The sequence below is a fragment of the Grus americana genome, chromosome 3, assembly GCF_028858705.1.
Source record: "Grus americana isolate bGruAme1 chromosome 3, bGruAme1.mat, whole genome shotgun sequence".
Classification (NCBI taxonomy): Eukaryota; Metazoa; Chordata; class Aves; order Gruiformes; family Gruidae; genus Grus; species Grus americana.
Window position 1 is genome coordinate 24,459,864 of NC_072854.1, and position 22,800 is coordinate 24,482,663.

At 33.8% G+C, this 22,800-nt stretch overlaps 1 protein-coding gene across 1 annotated transcript in view; it reads right to left on the bottom strand.

The window, feature by feature from the left end:
- The window catches only part of CSMD1 (CUB and Sushi multiple domains 1), a 1,238,533-nt gene that overhangs the window by 401,977 nt on the left and 813,756 nt on the right, over window positions 1-22,800 (bottom strand). Inside the window, exons 8-10 of the mRNA XM_054821261.1 lie at window positions 16,027-16,114; window positions 8,982-9,106; window positions 3,776-3,897 (exon numbers count right to left, since the gene is read on the bottom strand). Coding sequence (XP_054677236.1) covers window positions 3,776-3,897; window positions 8,982-9,106; window positions 16,027-16,114 — 335 coding nt within the window. The remainder of the gene's footprint in view (window positions 1-3,775; window positions 3,898-8,981; window positions 9,107-16,026; window positions 16,115-22,800) is intronic.

Here is a 22,800-nt window from a genome sequence, read left to right on the forward strand (position 1 = left end):
TTCTTCAGAAAAAAACCTGTAATTGGGACACAGTCTTTATTTACCAGGTCATTAAACTTAGAACTGTTGCAGCCCATGGCACATCTACTATACCACAACCTGCAATCAGTCAGGAAAATATTGTGCAAAACTAGGTATCGTTGCTGAAACACCACCAAACTTTGCCCTCCTGTAGACACTGAAGTTGAAAACTGGAGCCCTTGCATCTAGCAATGTTAGCAAAAGAGTGAAAACAGCATGAAACCCAAGGCAGTAAGTCTTATGAAAAAGCCCACAGCCTGGAGAATGAATTGAAACAGCAAGGGATAGAGGCATGCTTGGAACATACTGAAAAGATTATACTAACAGCACAAAAGAGATAAAACCAACACATCAGTAAGACCTCAGAAGAACCGTCCAAACTAACTGATTCTAAAAAATTGAGAAACTGCAAAACAGAACAACTAAACCAACGTAGAGTTACGAAGAATTACAGCATGTACTTCACAGAGGGTCAGAAAAGCACCATAAAGTTGTATTTGCAAGTACTAAAAGTCTAATAAATGACTCAGTAGGATGCTGATCAGAAGCTACAATAGTGGGACCCAAAGGAAACAAATAAATGTTAAGGGAAGAAAATCAAGTCTTCAAAATAAGCAGAGCATTAACAGAAATACCTTTGAACAGGAGAAGAATCAAGTCTAACAGATTTTTGTGTTGCTCAGGAAAAGGAAAATAAATGTTAGAAATACATTTAACTAACGACAATCTTGGTATGGTTGGTTAAAAACTGGAACTATGCTACTGTCCTCATAGGAAGTTGAAATCTGTTTTCATTTTGAATTGGCATTAAAAATCTCCCCCCAACAGCACCAGAATGCAAAATTTAGAAAATGTTGTCTTTGTTTGTTTGTTTGTTTTTAATTTATTCTTTAAAATATCCCATCACATTATGTTCCAATTTTTGTGCAAAGGCACCTCTTTAACTAGACTATCTTCTTTAAACTGCACTGAATGTTATGTTAAGAGGAAACGTTGTCTTATCTTGTAAAATGCTATGTGTAAAGTAACCTGATGAAAGGACACAAATTCACTGCTAGATTAAGTCAAAACTAATTTAAAATACACAGTAACAACATGTCATGAACTGTCTAGCTTCTTGGAAAAGAAAGTCAAAGACAGACCCTAAGCATTCTGATAAATATGTTCTAACCTGAATGGCAAAAGAGTAGGCTCCTCAGTCTAATCTTAAAATCAGACCTTCAATACACAGTTCAATTTTCAAGAGTTCTGTCATTCATAACTCCAAGAAAAGTCAGGGATGAAAATCTGCACAACTTTCAGCACATCTTAAAATCAATTCATTATTTTGGAAACCTAGAAATTATTTTTGCAATTGATTTTTTAAAGTTCACAGGTTTCAAAATGCTAGCAAGGTTTTTTTTTTTTTAGAAAATAGTTCCATTTCAGTCAGACAGTTTGTAAAGTAAAAGCATTTTCCTACATAACTTTTATTATTCAAAAGGATATCTTTTAACTCCAGATTCAGTTATTTAGGCATATACTCCTAATATCAGTTTTGTATTAATACATACTGATAAAGATGATGTAGATTTTATGTCAACGCAACTTGAGGACACCGTAAGACTTAAACACTTTTGATTTTAATACTTCACATTCACAATTGCCATGGCCCTAAAGTAAATACCCATCTTTCCAAGTTAGAAAATAATCCTTCTTCATTGCACTGCTAGACGAATCCAAGATTAATAAAAAGACAATTTATTCCCCATTGCCCACTTTGTCTGGAACGAAGAGACTTGAAGTTCCACCTCTTTTCCTTACATTGTGATTATCAAAATGACTGTAAGCATATCTCTTTACTTTCCACCCAGATGGATGTAATAGCGTGGATCTTTTTCTGGGTGAAAGCACCGAGTCTTGTACTCATACCTCTTCATTTTGAACATAACAAAAGAATTGATCTGTCCGGGTGTACAATTCCTTCAGCATATTCTTGTGACTGATGAACTATCAACCTGCCCACAGAATACTACTTAAGAGTGCCTTTTTGAGTCCAGTGAACAGAGTAATAAATTAATCCACACCAATCTCATTAAGCTCTACCCTATTAAAATCCTAAATCCATTGAGAAAGATACATTGTATAGAATGAATAGAACTTGTGTGGTAGTGTAGTAGACTGAGGTTTAGTGTTTTTCACAACTCTGAGCCTCCATAGAAAACATACACTGTGCAGTTTAATAAATAGCACTGCAAAGTCAGTACCAATTTTTATATTACTACAGTTAAACTTTCTTGCAATCAGCAAGGAGATTACTATCTTTGTTTTATTATAAATATGATAAACAATGCTTAATTAAAATTCTTGAAAAGTCAAAGGAAGAAAAATAAAAATGAAAAATTAATGGAACAGTTTTGAAACAAGAAATCATTAAGTTGCCAAGACTCTTGTACTAGTAGTAACTTCACTTACTTACTTTTGATGCACATTTAAATTTTCTCTAATAAAACTATACTGCATTTTGCAGGATCAAAGAGACTACATATTATGGAATATAAATTTGAGTAGAAGCATTTGTCAGACTTGTCCGTAATAAAAAATGCAAAGTGATTTAATACTTTCCATAAAATTTAATGACTTCAAAGTCAAAGGTCATTCAGTGACAAATAGTCACTTCTAACTGCTATACTAAATAAAATATAAAAGTTCAGTTTGGAACTGAAAAAAAGCCTTCTCTTCAGAGAGAAGTCCCACTACAGTAAAATGTTCCACAATGTGATAGTTTTGTACTTTTGCCTGTTTTTCCTTAATACGTACCTTTACTGAGGCACTGAATCTCCTTTAAGGAAAAGTGAACTCAATTGATTTTGCAAAGAAACACTGTTTACATCTCAACAATATGCTATGAAAGCATGTAGTAAAATTATCTTTTCTGCGGCTAAATATTTGCATTAGTTTATGGTGAGATAGAGTTAAACATTTTTTCCTTAACTATATTAAAGAAGTCAAGAATACAGTCTTCCAAAAACTTGCATAGGAAATAGATGTTTTGTGATTATGAAAGTACATATAGATTGTACACTCTTCAACTTACTGTAACCCATTTATTTTGCATTTTGCTACAGAACAGTAAAATATAAGTGAAAGATTTTTTTTTTCCTACAGGTAGGGGGTGTTTGTCTTTTGTTGAGGAAGTAAATTGATTTTACAGAAACACAAGTAAAAATGCATTTCAGTACACTGCAATGTAATAAGAATACTTAATTATTACAACTATTTTATGTATAATTATTCATAGCTATGTATTTAGTATCATTATTGGAAAACAGTGGATTTAAAAGAGAAATGAGGTAGGTAAAAAAAGACCTAGCAAGATCAGCTAAAGTACTTAGAGGTATGTCTGGTTTTATGCTAAGATTCAGCAATGAGCAAGTACCAAGATACTGCTTGAAAAATCTACTATCAACTCATTCAGCAATGTGTGATTTTGAATATGATTTTATGTATTTCATTAGAATTTTTTTTTTTAATAACTTGGAAACTGTAATTGAGACCTATTACTCTGAGCGGACATTTTCAGAGATATTACTAATTTATTTATTTTTCCTAGTGCTCAATATATTTTCTTAACATCTCTACTCTGGTCATTTTAGTGTTTAAATGAACATAGACACCTGCATGTGTTAATGCATTCATGTGAATATGTATGAAATAATTTTAAGATAGATCCAAAATTCTACAGTTTGAATTGAAACAAAGAGAAAAAGTTTACCTTTTCTGGATCAGTTGTTGTAATGACCCACACACAGTGTGCGTTGTCTTCATACTGAACTGGATAATTTGGTGATGTAATAATCCCACTTGGTCCACGTAAATTAGAACCACATGTTCTAGCTAAAATGATAAACAAATTGCTTTTGATCGGTTGTTCTGTTTAAAATAAACATTATAAAATTGCCACAGCATTATTTACAACTTGCCATGAAAGTATTATTATGCTGATATATTCTACAACAATCTGCCTTTGAAGATGTTTGAGCCAGTCATAAAATCCTGAAAAGTGACGTGCAGAGGAAGGAAACTGGCACTTTTCAATTAATCAGCCCAACATTTACAGTACTTTATTCTTACTTTATGTAAATTATTTTCTCAGAATTATCATATCAATATTCTGTTTAGATGGTGGATTAAGGGAGCCTTCTATGTATGAATCTAAGAAGGGCCAGCATGTGGTCTCCTTCATGATTTCTCCACGGTTGGGAAGAAAAAACCATATGTATCACAATGTTCAACTCTCTAACAGTATATCCTTAACCTAAACTTGAGCTTCTGTGCTGCCTTAGCTCTTTGCACCAGAGGAAATAAAATTATAATGAAAAAAATATAAATGGTTCTAGCCTGATTTTTGTAAAGCAGATTCAGTTGTAAAACCATCACAATCCCTCTGTCACATTCAGTAAATCTGGATAGCTAACATCTTGAAAATAAATTACTTTACATATTATTTTTCAAAGAGCATTAGGGACAGATTTTCTAAAATATTCAAACTTCTCAAAATATTTCAGTATCTCAAATTATTTAAAAATACTTAGACATATAATTGCCAGTGACATCAAATGGAGTTACAGAACTCAGAATATTTTAATAGAAGTATGACTGGTATAAATAGGAAATTAAGAAGTTAGAGGAAAATTACATTTAGATTTTCTATCTTTCCATCACAATCTTTTACCATCTATGTTTATGATAGAAACTGTCTTAATATACTTCCATGAATTTCACGTTCCAGGCACATCACATGGAAATCTTCCATAATGATCTCAGTAGAAGCCAAAAAACCCATCATCCACATAGGTAATTCTAACAAAGCACCACTGACAATTATTAGGAAGCTGTCTGCACTTAACATGGCAAAAAAGAACTAATCACATTTACGTATGCCACTGTGTGCTGCCTACTAGCAATACAGAAAGCTTGGCATGTTGCTGCTGTATCAAGCAAAACACATTCTTTTTAATTGCTAGAAAAACTAGAGCACATTCATAGGATCTGAAGTAGAGGGCATTCTCATTCCAGTAACTAGTAGAAGCACCTCCAGCACTGCAACTAGCAGGCAATATTTATTAATTTACTCTCAATTCACCTTGCACAAGGTCTGGTACAGTAGGAACTAATCCAGAGGTGCAACTTTGTAGCAATAAGCTCTTGAATACAGTTTGTACCTTCTCTAGCTATCCACAAAGAAGAAAGGCTAGGAAACATCTCTCTTTCAGGTCTTTTTTCAGTCAAGCTGTTTTTCTCTCATCCTTCTCCTGTTTGAATTTTGGGGGCAAGAAAACAAAAAACGGAGGGGGGGGGGGAAGTCAAGCAAGAGCTACAATTGAAGTTGTGCACAGAGGTCTGTTTAGGAAATGGGAGTTACTGCAAAACATTGCACAAAAATTGTTAGATGGCCTTGTATATCATTTACAAAAAACAAGAATGAATTGCTGTAAGTTTTTTTGTGTGGAATTCAAGAAAATGTGGAACATTTACATTAACACCGTTCAGTTCCTGAGGGCACTAACAGGCCTAAACCGCCCTGACCTGTGGCCTCCCACCACTCCTTGCCTGTGGGCCCAGGGGATCCATTTCATGGTGGGATTGGACTGTCAGTCTCTGCCTGATCAATGCCTCAGGAGCAGCTGCCTGCAGTTCCACCATAGCCATGCCTCTGCCTGCTCAGAGACTTTGTTGATTCCCCATCCAGGCTCTGATGTCTCGGCCTGGCCATGGCCTGTCCCTATCCCCAGGGAGGTGCCAAGGCTGGGGCTGCCCCGGGGTCGGCTTTGCTCGCTGCCTGGGGTGGTGGGATGGGCCCTGGCCTTGAGGTCTGGCCCTGCACTGCCACCTCAGGAAGATACCCCTGCTGCACCCTTGCAAGTAAGGTCCTTACGTGGATACTGTTTCATGTAAATAATAAAGGAACTTGCCAACAGTAAGATGGTTCCTGTGAGTATTCATCAGCTTCCTAAATTCTGAATTTTGTTCTTCACCATTCTGGGGTATATGCTTCTTCAGTAAGTCTCACAGGCCTGAAGTCATTAAGCCCATAGTAGTTGCATGTGGTTTATCAGCTTTTCCACTTCAAGATGATGATCAATTAGAAAATGTGATAAACAGTTCTTTGTATTATGTATTTTATTATTAAATGCTTGGTATGAGCACTGTGAATGTTGGTATCTTGAAGGTCAGGAAAGGGACTGGAAAGAATATGGACTACATATAAAACTTGTATCTTTCACTTCCTACAATCCACAAAAGTGCACCACATGCAATGTTAGAATATTAGACCAGAATTATACACCATTCAACCTAAACAATGTTAATCTGTGTTTAGAAAAAAACAACTGATAGACACTAGCTGATGTGACCCTCAGACTGTTGGGAAATTTTAGCTCCAATTTTGGAGCTAAACTATGTTTGAGGAAAGTAACTTGTTTTTCCAACTGAGGTTTTAATGGAAGTATAGGACTAATTTATCCTATTTTGTTAGACGTTTACTGGAGGGAGTAAAGCATAAGAGAGATATTAGCAGATAATAAATTGGAAGGAACAGCAAACACTAGTAATAACAGATAATTCAGCAGCAAATAGCCCCTTTCTGCTGAGCATTACTTTTACTATGCGTAGATTACTTCAGCTCATTTCTGCAATGTATTAGCAAACAAGAATAAATTCAGCAAATGAAAAAAACCCCACCAAATGAGTGAACAGTGGAGTTGGGTGGACACATTACTCTGCAGTAGTGTGAAACCAAGTACTAAGAGGGTATATTTAGATTTTTCATTTAAATACACTGAGCTATAGAGACACTAATGAATCAGGGTTGCTTTGCTTCTCTGCAAAGAGTAGGAGGTATAATTTTTATTTATTTCTTTTTTTTACTATGATTTAGATTGCCCAGTCTTTACATTGATGTGTCTATGTAGTATTACCCATATTACATACAGCTTGTAATAATTTATCCAAGAGTTGCCTTATGGACTTTTTTATTAGATCTGACTGGAATAGAGTTAACTTTCTTCACAGCAGCTTGTATGGTGCCGTGGTTTAGATTTGTAGCTAGAATAGTATTGATAACACACCAGTGTTTTGGCTATTGCTGAGCAGTGATGGCACAACATCAAGTCCGCCTCTGTTTCTCACGCTGCCCCGACAGCAAGTAGGGTAGGGGTGGGCAAGAAGTTGAGAGAGGACATAGCTGGGACAGCTGATGTCAACTGACCAAACGGATATCCCATACTATATGATAACTTGGGTCAGCAATAAAAGCTGAGGAAAAGGAAGAGGAAGTGGGTATGTTCACAGGTACAGGTTTGTCTTCCCAAGTAACCATTGCTTGTGCTGAGGCCCTGCTTTCCAGGAAATGGCTAAACATCTGCCCACTAATTGGAAGTAGCGAATAAAATCCTTATTTTGCTTTGGTTGCATACACAGCTTTGCTTCATTTATTAAACTGTCTTGATGTCCACCCACGAGTTTTCAGCTTTTGCTCTGCCAGTTCTCTTCCCCATCCTGCTGGGAGTAAGTGAGCGAGTGGCTGGGTGGGTGTTTAGCTGCTGGCTGGGGTCAATCCACCACAACTGTTTACACTCTTTAATGAAGAAAGCATAATTTACAAGTAACTCACATATGTAATTATATAAGTTGAAAAATCTATTCTGGCAACAAAAGAAAAATGTTTTTCTTTTGGTATTATGAAATAATTAGGTAATAAAACTTTTTTTTTTTTTTTAAATAAGAATGAGTTTTATATAAGTGAGATTATGCTTTAGCTCATTCTTGAACCAGAAAAGTTTAGGTCTGGGTGTGGCAAATCCTTCCTTCCATCATGTCTCTATCATTTGCATTCAGCAAAGTACCTCTTTGATCTACCTCAAAATGACAAATAAAGGATCTCAAACCATTTATATGTTTGGGGTTTTTTGTGGGGTTTTTTTTTTTATATTTATTTAATGGTGCTGGTTCTTCTTGTTTTCCAGTGCCTGTCCTGGCTGGATTGTCTGGTTCTAGGAGGACATAAGGCAATCACATTTCTAGGGTTAAGACTTTCATTAACATGTACAATCCAAATGTGCAACCCAAATTATTTTTCTACTGAAAAAAGAAATAGTTCTGTACATAGATATATACTCTCTATTTTTCCTATATACATCAGTTCTGGAGTACTTTGACAGGATTTACATATTTTTCTGTGCTTTTATCACAGGCAGTAAATTGCAATGAAAAAAATACAAACAACCAAAAAGCCACATCCCCCCCCTCCTTAAAAGTAGGGGGAGGAACTTAGTAATTGGTTCAAACCATAATGAGAAAACATTTAGAAGTCAGAAGGTGAAGTCATTTGTAAGGTTGAGGAAAACAGATGAAAGAGGAGGGAATTTACCGAAAAATGAGGACTATGTAAATATCTGGGACTGATACGAACACAATATGATTGCCCCTATGTAGGAATTTAATTAGAAGAGTTTAACCTAAACCTAACTAACTAGTTCTACTTAAAATATGTTTAACATAACAAAAAGAAGATTAAGTCAAATGAAAGCTATCAAAAGGAAATTAGCTCCCTAAATTCATAGTTTCTACATCTTTGCTTGTGTGCTTCAAGCTACAGAAAGATCATTGGATATATATAATTGTATATATATAGACACATATTTATGATTTTCTTTTCTTTTCTTTTCTTTTCTTTTCTTTTCTTTTCTTTTCTTTTCTTTTCTTTTCTTTTCTTCTCTTTTCTTCTCTTTTCTTCTCTTTTCTTCTCTTTTCTTTTTCTCTTTTCTTATTTCTTTTCTTTTTTCTCCTTTTCTTTTCTTTTCTCTTCTCTTTTCTTTTCCTTTCTTTTTTTTTCCTTTGTTTTGAACATCTTTTTATTGCATTTCTAAACAGAAATTATAAATTATCCTTCAGGAAAAATTCCAAAGAATAGCACCTACCTCTGCAAATTGGCCTGTGGTCACTCCAGGCAGCCAGTGTATCTGTCACTCTCTGACAAGTGATGCTCTTAGAACCTTGCAGCACATAATTATCTTCACAGGAAAACTGTACACTTGCACCCACCCTGGGAGGAAAATGGGAGGAAGAAGGAAAGAATTTAAATATATTTTAAATATCAACACCCACAAATAAATGTAAATGTCACCAAATGACAATATTTCTAGGTCCAAACAAAGAAATTAAGATGGGAAATTCGACTCCATCATTACTATATTCATAAGAAACAACTTATACTATAGGGCATAGGTCTACTATTTAGTTTGTCCACTTTTTAAAGAAGTAAGGCCAGGAATATAAGCAATTGTGATACTAAGTTTCATCCTTTATAACTTCAATGATTTCACAGAGTTATATATTTTTTTAAGAAAATATATAATCACCAATCTATCAGGCAACAAAATTTACTTCATGAATAATTTCAACCTCTCCATATTCTCTTAAACAAGAGAATAAGCAGTTAGATATGGTAATTTGTCAACACGTATAACCACAAAATAATAATTTCAGTAAATTGTGATCATTCATTAAATATTCCTGACCTTGTTGAAATTTCCTTTTAAAAATTTTGCTAAATGATAACTTTTACTAGGACTGAAATTTGACTGTTACACTTGTAACTTTGAAATCTGTCTCTTTGGAGTGATTTATAACTTTTTTTTTTTTTTAATAAATAATTTCTTTCTGATCAATGCTGACCAATATTTATTAAAGAATTAAAAAACTGTATATATTACTGTGTATCTCAAAGAAAGCTTTCCTAAACAATACTTACACTTCTGCTTCCATTTACTGTTTGTGACATTCTTTGTTCCCCATCATAATCAACTGGTTTTGTTGTTAGCTTTCTTGCACTTTTAAATCTGTATCTGTTGTAAACTAAGTGATCTTGATAAAGCACATTTCTCAGGTTGGTCTTTCTAAGTCATTGAGTCCTAAACATCAGGGGACTGCTAGACGGCAGTCAGAAAGCTCAGTGGTTAAAATTGTGCTGTGGAGAATAGCAAATAATCTCATTCACTAACATCCATCTCATTCTGACCCTTCATGAACAAGTATTCTATTAGGTTCTCAGAGGATCTCAAAAAGAAAAACTATATTGTTTATCAACAAATGTTTATGATGTACTTCTGTAGGAACCTTTTTTTTAAAATTAAATTTGAATGTGATTCTCCAAATTTAGGAAAGGTTTAAAAACTACTTTTCTTAACAGTTGGTTCTTGAGCTGTTAAATGTGAAAAAGTCAGAAGGGTAGGGAAAATACTGGCCCTTTCCTTCAGTAGTTCATGGGAAATCCGTAATATCCTTGAAGATTAATATAATTTTCTAAAACTGCATTTATTTTATATTTGTCATAATCTACTATCCTTCAGAACATTCTTAAAACCCTCAGAAAAATACACCAAGCATGATTCCAAATACGTACCTCAAATTAATAAACAATTAGTTTCTCTTATTGGTAAAGAAAATATTATGATTAATTAATCTGACATGTTAATGCTCTAAACACCTATTTTTAAGATGTATTTTCTCATATTTTCTAAATTATGATCTCTGAAAATTCATTCTATGGAAACAGGAAAAAAACTACCAGTTACCTAATTGTGATAAATGTAAGTTGAGAATTGAAGTATTTAAAAATCATATTGGATAAAGACTTTCCCAGAAGTATAATGATGTGTGAACCAACATGAAAGCTTCAACATTTCCCTGAAGTTTTCTACTATCAAGACATGTAAGGAGAATTACGAAACTGTGCACATACAAAAAATTAGAGTGAAATGAAATGTATAATTATTGGATGTCTACAATTGCAATTTATAATTTAACATACTTGATTATTTCCCCCAAGAAAGAAAGAAAGAACGGGAAAAAAACCCAGGAGGAATACAAATATTCTGACGTCTGATGCAGTAAGTGAAGGATTTCATGTTTAGACGGGGTTTTCATCATTACAGCAATATTTTTAAAAAATTAAAAATATTAATGGATACATAAAATGTTACACACTCATTTAATCTATACACATGATGATTTAATTTGTTTCACTATTATTCTACACAGTATAGTGTATTTTTTTCCAAAGCTCTGGAAATAGGTTGTATCTAAGGACTAATAATATGAACTTCATATATTTCACATGGTGGATCTCATCTTTTGAAATGTTTGATCACAAATGATGTGACACAAAATAAATACACTGACTACAACATAATAAAAACAAAAAACGTAGCAAAACCACCAAATTAAAGAGCAAGGTAGGAACATGAAGTACTCAAAAGCTCCTGAGTGTTAGAATTCAAGGTGGAGAGAAACCTAAATGCCAGCTATAGGCACTGAGAAGTACAATTTTTTGAAAGTAATTTCAAGAATTCTAATTAAACTTCAGGTAGACTACAGAACACTAACAGGTTTTATCAGAATGACTGACATAGTTCTGTACACAGTTTATATGTGGCCACAATATATGCTATGTCTGCTTTAATATCAGTCAAGAGCCATCCTTTTCGAAACACCTGTTGTGAGAAATCAGGTTTATGCCATGAGTCTGACAAACGATACTTTCAAGAAAATAATTTTAATGCAATTTTAATTCTGTCAAGGCTTACAAAAAAAAAAGGAGAAAAGTATTGAAAAGTTCTAAATACTGCCGAATGGAGGTATGGACTGTCACAATATAATATATATGAAGGAAATTAAAAGTTTTTGTAAGTAACCAGTTAATAATGAAATGTGTGTGTGTGTGTGCGTGTGTGTGTGTTATATAATACATATGTTGCAATACATTGCAGATATGTGAATCAACACATATAACTTTAGATGTTTAAGAGATCAGTGCATACTGAGAAATCTTACGTGATCTGAGTCACTAGAGTATTTTCTGTTTCTAGACAGCTGGATCTATCTAAATAAGCATCTTAGGGGAGGGAAGACACCTGGGCCACAGAGTCTACAATAAAAGTCCTTATCCTCTAAGCAACATCCAAATTGCTGAGTCTCTCCATTGCTTCTGCTTGACATTTTTCCATTAAAAAAGGCAAAAGCAATATTTTAACTTATTAGATCTGTGATTTCAAAGGAAAGTATTACATCATTTAATTTCCAATCATTAACAATGAATGTTTTTCAATTCTTTTTTTTTACATATTTACCTCCCTAGTCACTGAGCAAATCTGTGGGCACTGGAGTCTCTTGTTTTGTTAATTCTCTATGCAGACTTTCAAAAGGAGGAAGAAATCAATTTCCTCTTTTTTATTTTTCTATTTTAAATTTGAACTGTATCAAAGCAAAATTTCTGCTTTTATAAATAAGGCTGGAATTTGATTGAAAGAAACCATTTTTAAAAAAGAAAAAAAATCTGTAAAAAATACTAAGCATAAGAAAGTTCATTTAATTTTAAAAAGCTGTTTTGAAAATTTAAAAGCTATTCTTACTACATATAGTAGTGGAATTGTGGAAAATGATTGTATTTTCACAGTACCACACATACCATATAATACTTAAAGAGAGCTGAAATTTTTTAGTTTATCTCCATTTCACATTTCATTTAAACAATCTACTGTTCTGAGATCTCACAAAAAAATAAAATGTGATATTGACCCCAAAATTGTATTGATTATGTGCTCATGCATCTAGCAAAATCTGAGTTGCCATTTCTCCCTCAAAAGGAATCCACTGGATTTTTTTGAAATCATTGAAAATCACCTCCTCTACTTCCTGAACTGAACAGAGTAAAAGCGTGGCAGGAGGACAGAATGAAAAGGTTAAGATTTCAATACCTTTTTGTTTGCTTTATGATATTAGAATGAATACCATTATTATGCTGAAAACAATGAAACCCTTTTCAAAGAACTTGTCATCACTGAATGAGTTGGGTCTCAGGCTGTCTTGAAAATAAACCCTCTACCTTTCCATCAAACCCACTCACAACATCTTTCAGTAGCCTGGAAAAGATTTTGAATAATGTGCATTTTCACATGTTTTAGTTCAGATTAATATCCACAGTTGTCATTCTCCTGACAAGAACAATAGCTCCTTCTGGTGTCTATACTTGCCTCTTAGAAAAGAAAAAACATTGCCTTTCTTTTACTCTCCACTGTATTTTCACTACATTGGAGAAATGCAAGCAACAGCAAATATTATTTTCCCTACTCTTATGGTAGAGCTTGATTTGTCTTTTCAGAGAAAGAAAAACTAAATTCCAGCCAAATTCTCTATTTAAATGTCAAGCTATATATAGATAGCTAAACTTTAAGATAGCTAAGATGTTTTAAATAGGTATAAAAAAAGAAGTTTACAGTACATGAAAAAAGTTGCTGTTGCATAATCAGTTTTCAGATAACAAGTGAGGTTTAGGAGGAAAATAAAATTGTATTGTTTCTCTCAATAATGTTCAGAATTGGAGGCCCAAAACACACACACAAATAATAGATGATCAAAGTATATAAATGTTTTTTATTTATCATCTTATATGATGTTGCTTGTGCTATTTTTGAAGACTTTATGCATTCACTTATCCCCATGAACAGTAAGATACATTAGAGACTGTGTTCAAAATATAGTTATGTAATTTTGCAAGATTCCTTGACATTAGATTCCCTCAGATATCTTAAAATATACAATGACCTTTAAAGTTCTTGCACACTTTCCCTCCTGATATTTTCATGTACTGCTGGGATTTTTATTGTTGGGCTCTCCCATGTTCGGCCTCACACATTTGGATCTTTAGACCTGTTTCACCAAAATTATTTTAGGTCTCTTTCTCTTTCAAATTACAGACTACAGTCTAGAGAGGAAAAGAAGTAATTGTCTCTCTCACCCTATTTCAGCTTACCAGTGCTCTTAGACCTGCCAGTCAATGTGCATGTGCTATTGTTTCTCAAGAATTGTTCATACACCACTGACTTGGACCATAACTAGATAAGAGTCTGCTCGACCCACAGTGTATCATGAAAACACATAATCTGTAGAACGTCATCCAGTCCAATGCCCCACTCCAAGCATGTCCAGTTGGAACAGAAAGCTCAAGGCCTTCTTCAGGTGAGCTCTGAATTCCTCCCTGGATGGAGATTCCACAAAGTCTCTGGGAAACTTGCTCCAATGTTTGACCATCCTCATAGTAAAACATTATTTTATTTTATTTTTTTAAATCCTGAATCTAGAAGTAATTTATCATGTCCCGACTTATGTTCATTGCCTCTAGTCCTGTCACTGTCCACCTCTGCGAAAAGTCTGGATTTCTCTTCTCTTCTCTTCTCTTCTCTTCTCTTCTCTTCTCTTCTCTTCTCTTCTCTTCTCTTCTCTTCTCTTCATTCTCCTGTTTAGCAGCTGTAGACAGCAACAAGGTCCTTCAGATTCTCTTAAGGCTGAGCACACCCAGAACTCTCAGCCTCTTCTTATATGTCGTGCTCAGGCTCCCTCACCATCCTCATCTGCTGAACTTACTCTGGTATCTATATTTAGTGGAGTGAGAATGGCCCCTTCAGGTGTGAACTCATACTATTTTCCATTAAACATTTAGGCTATGGGGTTAACTCTTTCCAGAGATGCTTTTTCCTCTCCACGAACAGAGTGATCCTAGAAGCTGCCCTTAATTCTTTCAACTAAGTATTTGATTTGGAGGAATTCAGAAGAGATATGATCTGAATCCTTTATGGTTATGAGGAGAGACTCAAGTGGAGGAGGGAAACTGAGGCATATCTGCACAAATAGTAAAGTAAAATACTCTCCAAAATAACAGTGGAAGTTTACAGGTATCCCTCAGATGAATACCCTCAGACACTTTAATACATCTTGAGAGAGAGTTATATTTTAGTATTCCATTTTTACCTAGTCTTCTGCCAAGTGATGTTTCTCTCCTCAATGCATCAAGCATTAATAAAGACCTAGATAAAAATTACATTTTGTGTTCCTAAAACAGCAGACCTTTCAACAGCAAGTGCATACTATAGTATTGTATCATACAATTTCCCTTGCAGCAGCTGTACTTTCCAAGTTGAATCAGAATATATAGAACAGGATAATAGTAAACATCTTCTGGACAGTTTGTCTCTCTCTAGCCTATTTATTGAAAAGGTTATTTCACTTCATTATTTTTTAAAACACATTTAACTGCTGCCCTGTTTCTAATGAAATCATAACTGCATATAACTAATTCTCTTAATGTTGGAGTTGTTTATGAGTCCTCAAACTCCTTCGAGGTTAAATAGAGAAAAATCTAAAAAGAGTAGGTCAGTGAGAAATAGAAAAGATTTTTAAATCATTTCCCCCTTGTCAGTTATGCCTTAGCTTGAAAGAGCCTTGATTCAGGAGTTAGGTTTGATTAACTTGTTTTCTGGAGTTGCAGTGAACTTTGCACAATTCCTTCTAATTCCTATGAAGTTTTCCTTTCCATTTACTTGTAGGTCTGCCTGTCCATTCCCTGCTGAGTAATTTATAAATCTCCGCATGAGCTGGAGGCTCCCATCTCCTTCCTTTGACCCTCTTCTCTGCCACACCTTGAAGTCTTTGCTTTTTTTCCCCAACAGGGGAAGAGCAACCTTCCTCCTTTCCCCATAGGGGTCCATTTGACCTTATCTTCTTTTTTTTAATGAATATAACAAAAGCTCAGTACTAAAAAAGCAAGGAGATGGCACTCATCACAGCCTCAGACAATGAATTTGCCATGTTTCCCAAGCTTTTTAACAACTTTTATATAGTGGGAAAACGGAAAATTCTCTCTGCTTCTTCTTCTATGCTGTCCAGACAGTTCTGCTTTTCCTACAGATGCAAGATTATTAAGTTCTAAAATTCCTATTTAAAATGCATTGATTTAAAAAAATAAACAGGAAAAAACAATTCAAGATATGCAATGGACTGGAGCTATTTTGGCAATGACTCAGCACATTTAAAACTAGAGAAAGAATACATATCTGTAGTCTCATGTTCTGTATATGTGCAACAGGAAATACTTTCCTTTTGGTCATGTAGAAAACTAAATGTGCTTACCTGAAGTCAGAGCCCACTCTTTTCCCATTTTCAGGAATTCCAGGATCAGGACATGTATCGGATGCAACTGCATCTCCACCCTGGGTCACTGCAAAGTAAAGGAAAAAAAAAAAGTTACACATGCAGCTGTAAATAAAGATTGACTCTTTACTTTTCCCATACATTAACTTCCATGGCCTGAATTTAACCATATGCATATTCATATTTTTTTTTTTCTTGAAACAGTATAAATTATGACTAAAAAGAAACCCTATATAATTGATTTCTTGGTTGTATTATTTATTTTCTTTGGTTATGACAAAAAACACGTTTTGTTTCTGTGGGAAAATAAATGATTGATTTCCCATCTTTTTATGGATCTACTAGGATCCATGGCTTTTCTCAGGGAAAACAACATTTTGTAAAGTCACCTTCTTAAATATTCACACCACACCATTGTAAGATTAAGATAGTATAAGAAAATAAAATCTCATTTAAGCTTCTGTTCATAATAAGACATGAAATAGACAAAAGCCAAGAACACAACTGTAATACAGACATATTTTTATGAAGATAAAGTTCATCTCAAAAATATACCGAAAACCCCACAGAGCAATGCGTTTGTGAACCGCTGAATATGTAAACAAGGCTCAAAATCTCTATTTTGTGCTTTCATGTAGGAATAGAAAGAAAAGGCATCCTATACTGTTCCATTCCTTTTGTCCTCTGTTCTTTCTCCTACCAGACTGTCAGATATTTAAATAATACTAGGTATATAAACTTATAGTCCTTTCAAAACTCAAAACAATTTGAACATTCAATTTTCACTTTTTTCCTTCTTCATTTGTAAAGAGGTATATAAGGAATATGTGGAAATACAAGCAATTAATCATAAAGAAAAGATATAAACTAACAGAGCACAACGCTGTGAATATAAGAAAACCTGAATACACATGTGCTTTCTATCCTGCACATATGCACGTGTGTCCATACATAATTACATGCCTCCTGTTTTTCTGTTTCCTCCACAGAAGAATGGTGTTAGTAGAAATTTGTGGATCACATTTTTAATCTTAAAAGATTTGTTGGAAACCCTTAAGGACAGGGCAGAACATTCTTTCTGAATAATAATAATTAAAAAAAAAAGTTAGTTGGAATATTTTGGCTGCACAAAATGAATTACACAAGCCTGAGTGGATTACGGATGACAGCGTAACAGCTGAAAGGTGGTGAAAGATTAGATGTAAAAAGTGATATGCTTTCAAATTGAATACAGTGGCAAGAGTGGTGACAAGCAGGATACATACAATCAGATGGTAAGAGCTATAAATCTTGATGTCTGTTTTGGCAGCATCAGGGACAATTAATTTATATACAAATCCAAAGTTTTACAAGTGAAAATTTAAAGAAAAAAAATCCAAACAAAACAACACCTGCATTACAATACTACAAAAATATCACTAAGGCATGGCACTTGTAAGTACCAAAATGCTTGACCTGAGCATAGATTCTTCTTAAAGTAGAGAAACTGCAATAATTACAGTATATTTCAACATTTGTCTACATTCTTTTTTTTAATTTAGTTTGGTATATAGAATGTTTTAAAAATATAGGAAAGTAAAGGAATCATCTCTTTCTTCCTATCTTTTTAACACTACGTATTGTGTTGTATACTGTTTGTCCCAGAAATCTTTCTTTAAACTAGATGAAGAATGATTATGATAATATCAGAAATGTTTTTGCAAACAAAATTAAAAATATGATGTTTTATTAAAAAAAAAATATTTCCCGATAAATAAAAAACCCAAGTATGAGTAAAAATCCAGTTCAGCTGGACAAAAGTATAGCATCTGGAATTCACCATCTTGAAAACACTCCAGACCATGAGCCAAATCCTGCTAATTTCACTAGTATTAGATTGATAAAGATTTGTGTGTGCATGTGTGTGCATAAGGGCTTTCATACAAATTTATACTTGCTAGTAAACACACATTTTAGTCTAACAATTTAATTTTGTAGTTTCTTGGGAAGCGTCATCACTGAAATGCTGTTACACAGTCAAAAACTGATCTTGCTAGAAAAGCAGCATGCTTGTCCACTTATGTTTCTTAAATTATTTTCCTACTAAAATTTATTCAATTTTCTCTGAAGAAAAAAATCAAATATTCACTACTTTTAGCACAGAATTGTAGCTATGTTAGGAAAATGAGGTTCAATTTTAACTACTGAATCAACAAAACACAAAAATAAGCAATATGACTGGTACGGTTATTCAACATATCGAGTTTACTAAACTTGAACTTTATGGTAACTACTGTAACACCAGGTGTAGAACACTGCCTTTGCTATCATGTTTTAAGTACACATTGCAGTGAAGCTACCTCCTTTTACAGACATACATACAAAATGCGTAAATATTTTGTTTGGGACACCAGTAAATGTTGACTGAGACCTTACTCATAGCACAGAATGAAGTGATCTCCGCAGATAGATGATGACCTTAGCAAAATTTTCTTCTCAGCCACTACCTTCCTCTGTCAAGACATCCTCACACCAGTATCAGGGAAGGGTGATTCAGGCTATCACTTACCCAAAGAAATAATGTCTCTCACAACAGAGCAGGTATTATATGTCTGGGACTCGGCACATCTTCCTGGATGTCTCCAGGCCTTGTTAAACATGGCCCAGGTTTTACCTTCTACTTTCCCCAATGAACTGTCAAGTGTTTTTTAACAGATGGTGGTTGCATGACATGCTGTCATAACAAAATAAATCCAATTCCCTGTAAAACAAACCTGTCTGATTTTATCTTTCCGGATGGGAAAAAAGGAGCAAATTTCTCAAATCAGTGAAACCATTTATTACCTTTAGTGGTTAAGGGACACCAGGGACTTTAATGCATTAGTAAATGTATGTATATACTTCTACACGTATACGCTCAAAACCTTTACCTGCCAGTATTTTGGAATTTACTTAAAAATCAGATTTTAAGAGTTTTTAATCTCCAACATTTGTTATCATTCAGACTGAAAATAGATTAAAAGATGCCCAGGTGAATCCCTGTCAGAGACCTTTATCTTCCTGTGTTTCAACCCTGTCAAATTTCCCCTTTATCCACCACTATGAAGTATTATCTACTGCTACTGAGATCTGTAACACATCCGAGGAGAAAGTATCATCTTTGATTTGAGTATCTCACTTCCAAAATATGTTTAAACCTTGCAGTCTCTTTCTGAAAGCATCTCTTAGACATGTCATCTACTATTCATCTAGTCACATGGCCAATCTTTCAGTTTTACCTTTAAAGAAGAAGACTTTTGTATGCCCTTGAAAGACCAATGTCTTACCTGTTCGTACTCTTTCAAAATGATACAGTATAGAGTTTCATTTATATAGGGTATTATAAAGTGTTTATGTGCTTTTTGCATCGTTCTTCTGATTTTTCCTTCTTTATCGAATCAAACTTCAATTATCTTTATTTTCAAAGCTCATTCACAGCCTATATGTATTTTAACTATCATCTCAATTTTCAATTTTACAATTTTAAAATTTTGAAACAATGAAGGTATTAAGGGCAATGGAAGGTAATTTTCCTATTTAAAGCTCACAAAATTTAGATATAAATATCAATTATGCAGAAACTTTGGCACAGCTATGCACTAATTAGTAGCATTTATCTTAAAGCATTAACAATGTTCCTCTGTATTGTGAATATAAACTAAACATTTATAAGCCTGTATTTATGATAAATAAATTTAGGATCAGTCTATATAATACCAGTCTCTCTCAATATATTCTTAGTACATTCTCACTATACCCGCTCTGTTTTAAAAAGAAGTTTAAGAGTATATAATCCTGGCAAATATCAAAGTAAGCTATTGCTTGACATAGATAATTCTTCACGATGTATCCCAGTTGCACACAGTTCTTCAATGAACCATCAGCTGGAGAAAACAGTGTGTGTTCCATTAGAATAACATCAGAAAAAGTATTTGAAGTCACAGGGTATGGAGAACAGTGAGGAAAGATTCTAGTCAGGTTTTGGGTTTTGTTTTTTGGTTTGGTTTTTTGTTTGTTGGGGTTTTTTTAATATTAGTTACTGCAGAGTCTAACAGAACTCTGTTTTTCTCTTTTTTTAACAGAGGGTTTGAGAACATCAAAGATGCTTCAACCACCACACATGTCTTTAGAGCATTCTCGGTGGACGCAACTTAACTCTGGAACTTCTCAACATGCCATGCTATTATATACTGCAAAACTTATGTATTCTCAGGCATTTCTGCAGGAACAGTTGAAACGAAACTGTGAGTTATTAATGTGATGGACAGCTTTTCAGTCTATGTACAACCTCTATGGTTAAGACTGGTGATTTAAATTTCTATTTGATAACAAAAATCTATTGCTTCTTTACTGACTGAGAATCAAAGAACACGATTTCTTCCATTTTCTCAGTTGGGATCATGCGGAGTAGAGTTTCCACAGCTTTGGAGGTCATCTTTTTTGTTTTACTTGGTATATAACATTGTAAGAATAGAACTCCTTTAAGATGTTTCACGTTCTGATTTTAACACAATAGTACAGAACAAAGACTGGCAGTAACTGTAAACAGAAATCAGACTTTAAGAACTTGTAATCATAATAATAAACAATTAGCAGATACATTAACATCCTAATTTAGCTCAGCATTTGTGAAGTGTTTAACTTTAATCAAGGAGCAATATTAAACAGGAGGAAGGGATGGTGCAACATATGTTTCATGCAGCAAGACGAGCAACATGAGATCTCCCTTATTATAATATTGGTTCTACTCCAGGCAAGCTGCACTGTTTTAGATGCATTTGGAATCTGAATACACATTAATGATCTACTCATGCTTATGTAAAGCATGTGTTGAAATGCTTTGAAGGGCTGGACTATACCTAATATATTATGTATAGATGTCTTACACTGCATATCTTTCTTCAGTAGCCATTAGGTTAGTAACAAATATTTGGTGTTCATGCTTCAGGCTGCAATACCTACAATTTTAAACTTAACAAGTTTGGGCAGTCTATTTGGACATTTACTCATTCTCCTAGTGATATCACCTACCTATATAAAGGTTATGTATTTATAAATACATAAACTCAGGAACACTCATTTCTTCAATAATTTGTTTTGAATAACTTTCAAATTAAATGAAAAAATTGCAAGAATCATCTACAAGAAGGCCTTGTCAAATACTATGTAGAGGCTAGAAAAAAGACAAGACCCTAAAATCCACTGTGGAAATACATTATAAAAAATGTCAGTTTTTCTAGAGCAGACTGACAAGTTTGTAAACTGAACAAGACTTCACAATGAATGAATACTTTATCTCTCTGTTTTGATGAAAATAAAAGCTGACATATGTAAATATCAACCTCTTTCCAGCCAAGAAGTCACACACACATGCAATGGCACTGTATCAATGAAACAAGAAAATAGATGCACTAATTACTGTATTAGAGCCACATCTTGATTATTCATTAAGCTCCTTAGATTTACATTTATTTACATTTGAATTTTTAAAAAGGTTGATTCATATTAAAAAAACCTAACAGTTCTAGACATAATTTTGGTCATTAAATTATTATGCTTGAAAAGTGAATCCAAAACATTTCAATTATTCTTTATCAAGTGTACTAGAAATTACTTGTTTCACATAGCAATGAATAATGTGGTGGCTGGAAAAGAAAAAAGAAATATACTTAATGTCTTGACATGACAATATATGGAGAAAAGGTATAAAAGATTATCATTGTATAAAAGGACTGAATATACTGGAGTTGTTTTGATTTTAGAAAGCTGGAATTAATGGATGAAAAGAAAGATTTTAGAGCACAAAAGCTTCAATCCACAAACACATTCACAGGCAGAATTAATTGAATGAAATTTTCTGCCATAAGTTTTGCTGCATTTGCTCTAAAATGTCAGTTACCCCCATCCTGAAGATAATTTCAAGCTTTCAAAGGCTTTGACTTATCCAGATCAAAATAAAAGAATGAATTTGAGAGTAATTTTAATGGTCAGACTGCATATACAGCAGGAGGTCTTTTTTTGTTTGCAAAGACATTTATTATTAGGAGACTTCTCATGTGCTGCACTTAGCAGCACATAAGCTTTAGCCGTTTCAAGATAGTGTCTTACTGAAAGTAATAGGGCAGCCAGTTAGGGTCATGATTAAACATACATATAAACAATGTCTTTGCATACATCAAATCATCTGTATTAGATTTTATTTTAAAAACTATGACACGGTCAGAAAAGGACAATTCGGTTTGTTTTACATGAAAATACACATTAAAAAGTCACACAAATATTTTAATAATTTTAGTCTACATAATTCTGACTACATTAAAACAAGTAATTGTTTTGTCTCTTGAACTCCTCACCAAATTAGAGGAAATGAATTGGATTTAACAACTCCTTTCCCCTCTCCCCTCCCCGCCCTGATATCTCTTTCATAGAAAGATATAAATGAAAAGTGTTAAGTTGGAACCCTAATAAATGAGATACAAGGGCATTACTTATATGGGTATATGAAAGTATATGCTTAGTAACAGATATTACCTTATAATAAAACAAGATCACAGACATGATAAAAAAATACAGATTTGAGTAGAAATAATAGCTGCAACCAAAATACCATGACACTATATATATATATTTTAACTGGACAAAGAAATATAAAGAGCACTATATACTATTTTTTTTCATACAATTTCATCCAGGCTTTTAGGAGACAGGAAAACTACCATTAGCAGAATGAGTTGA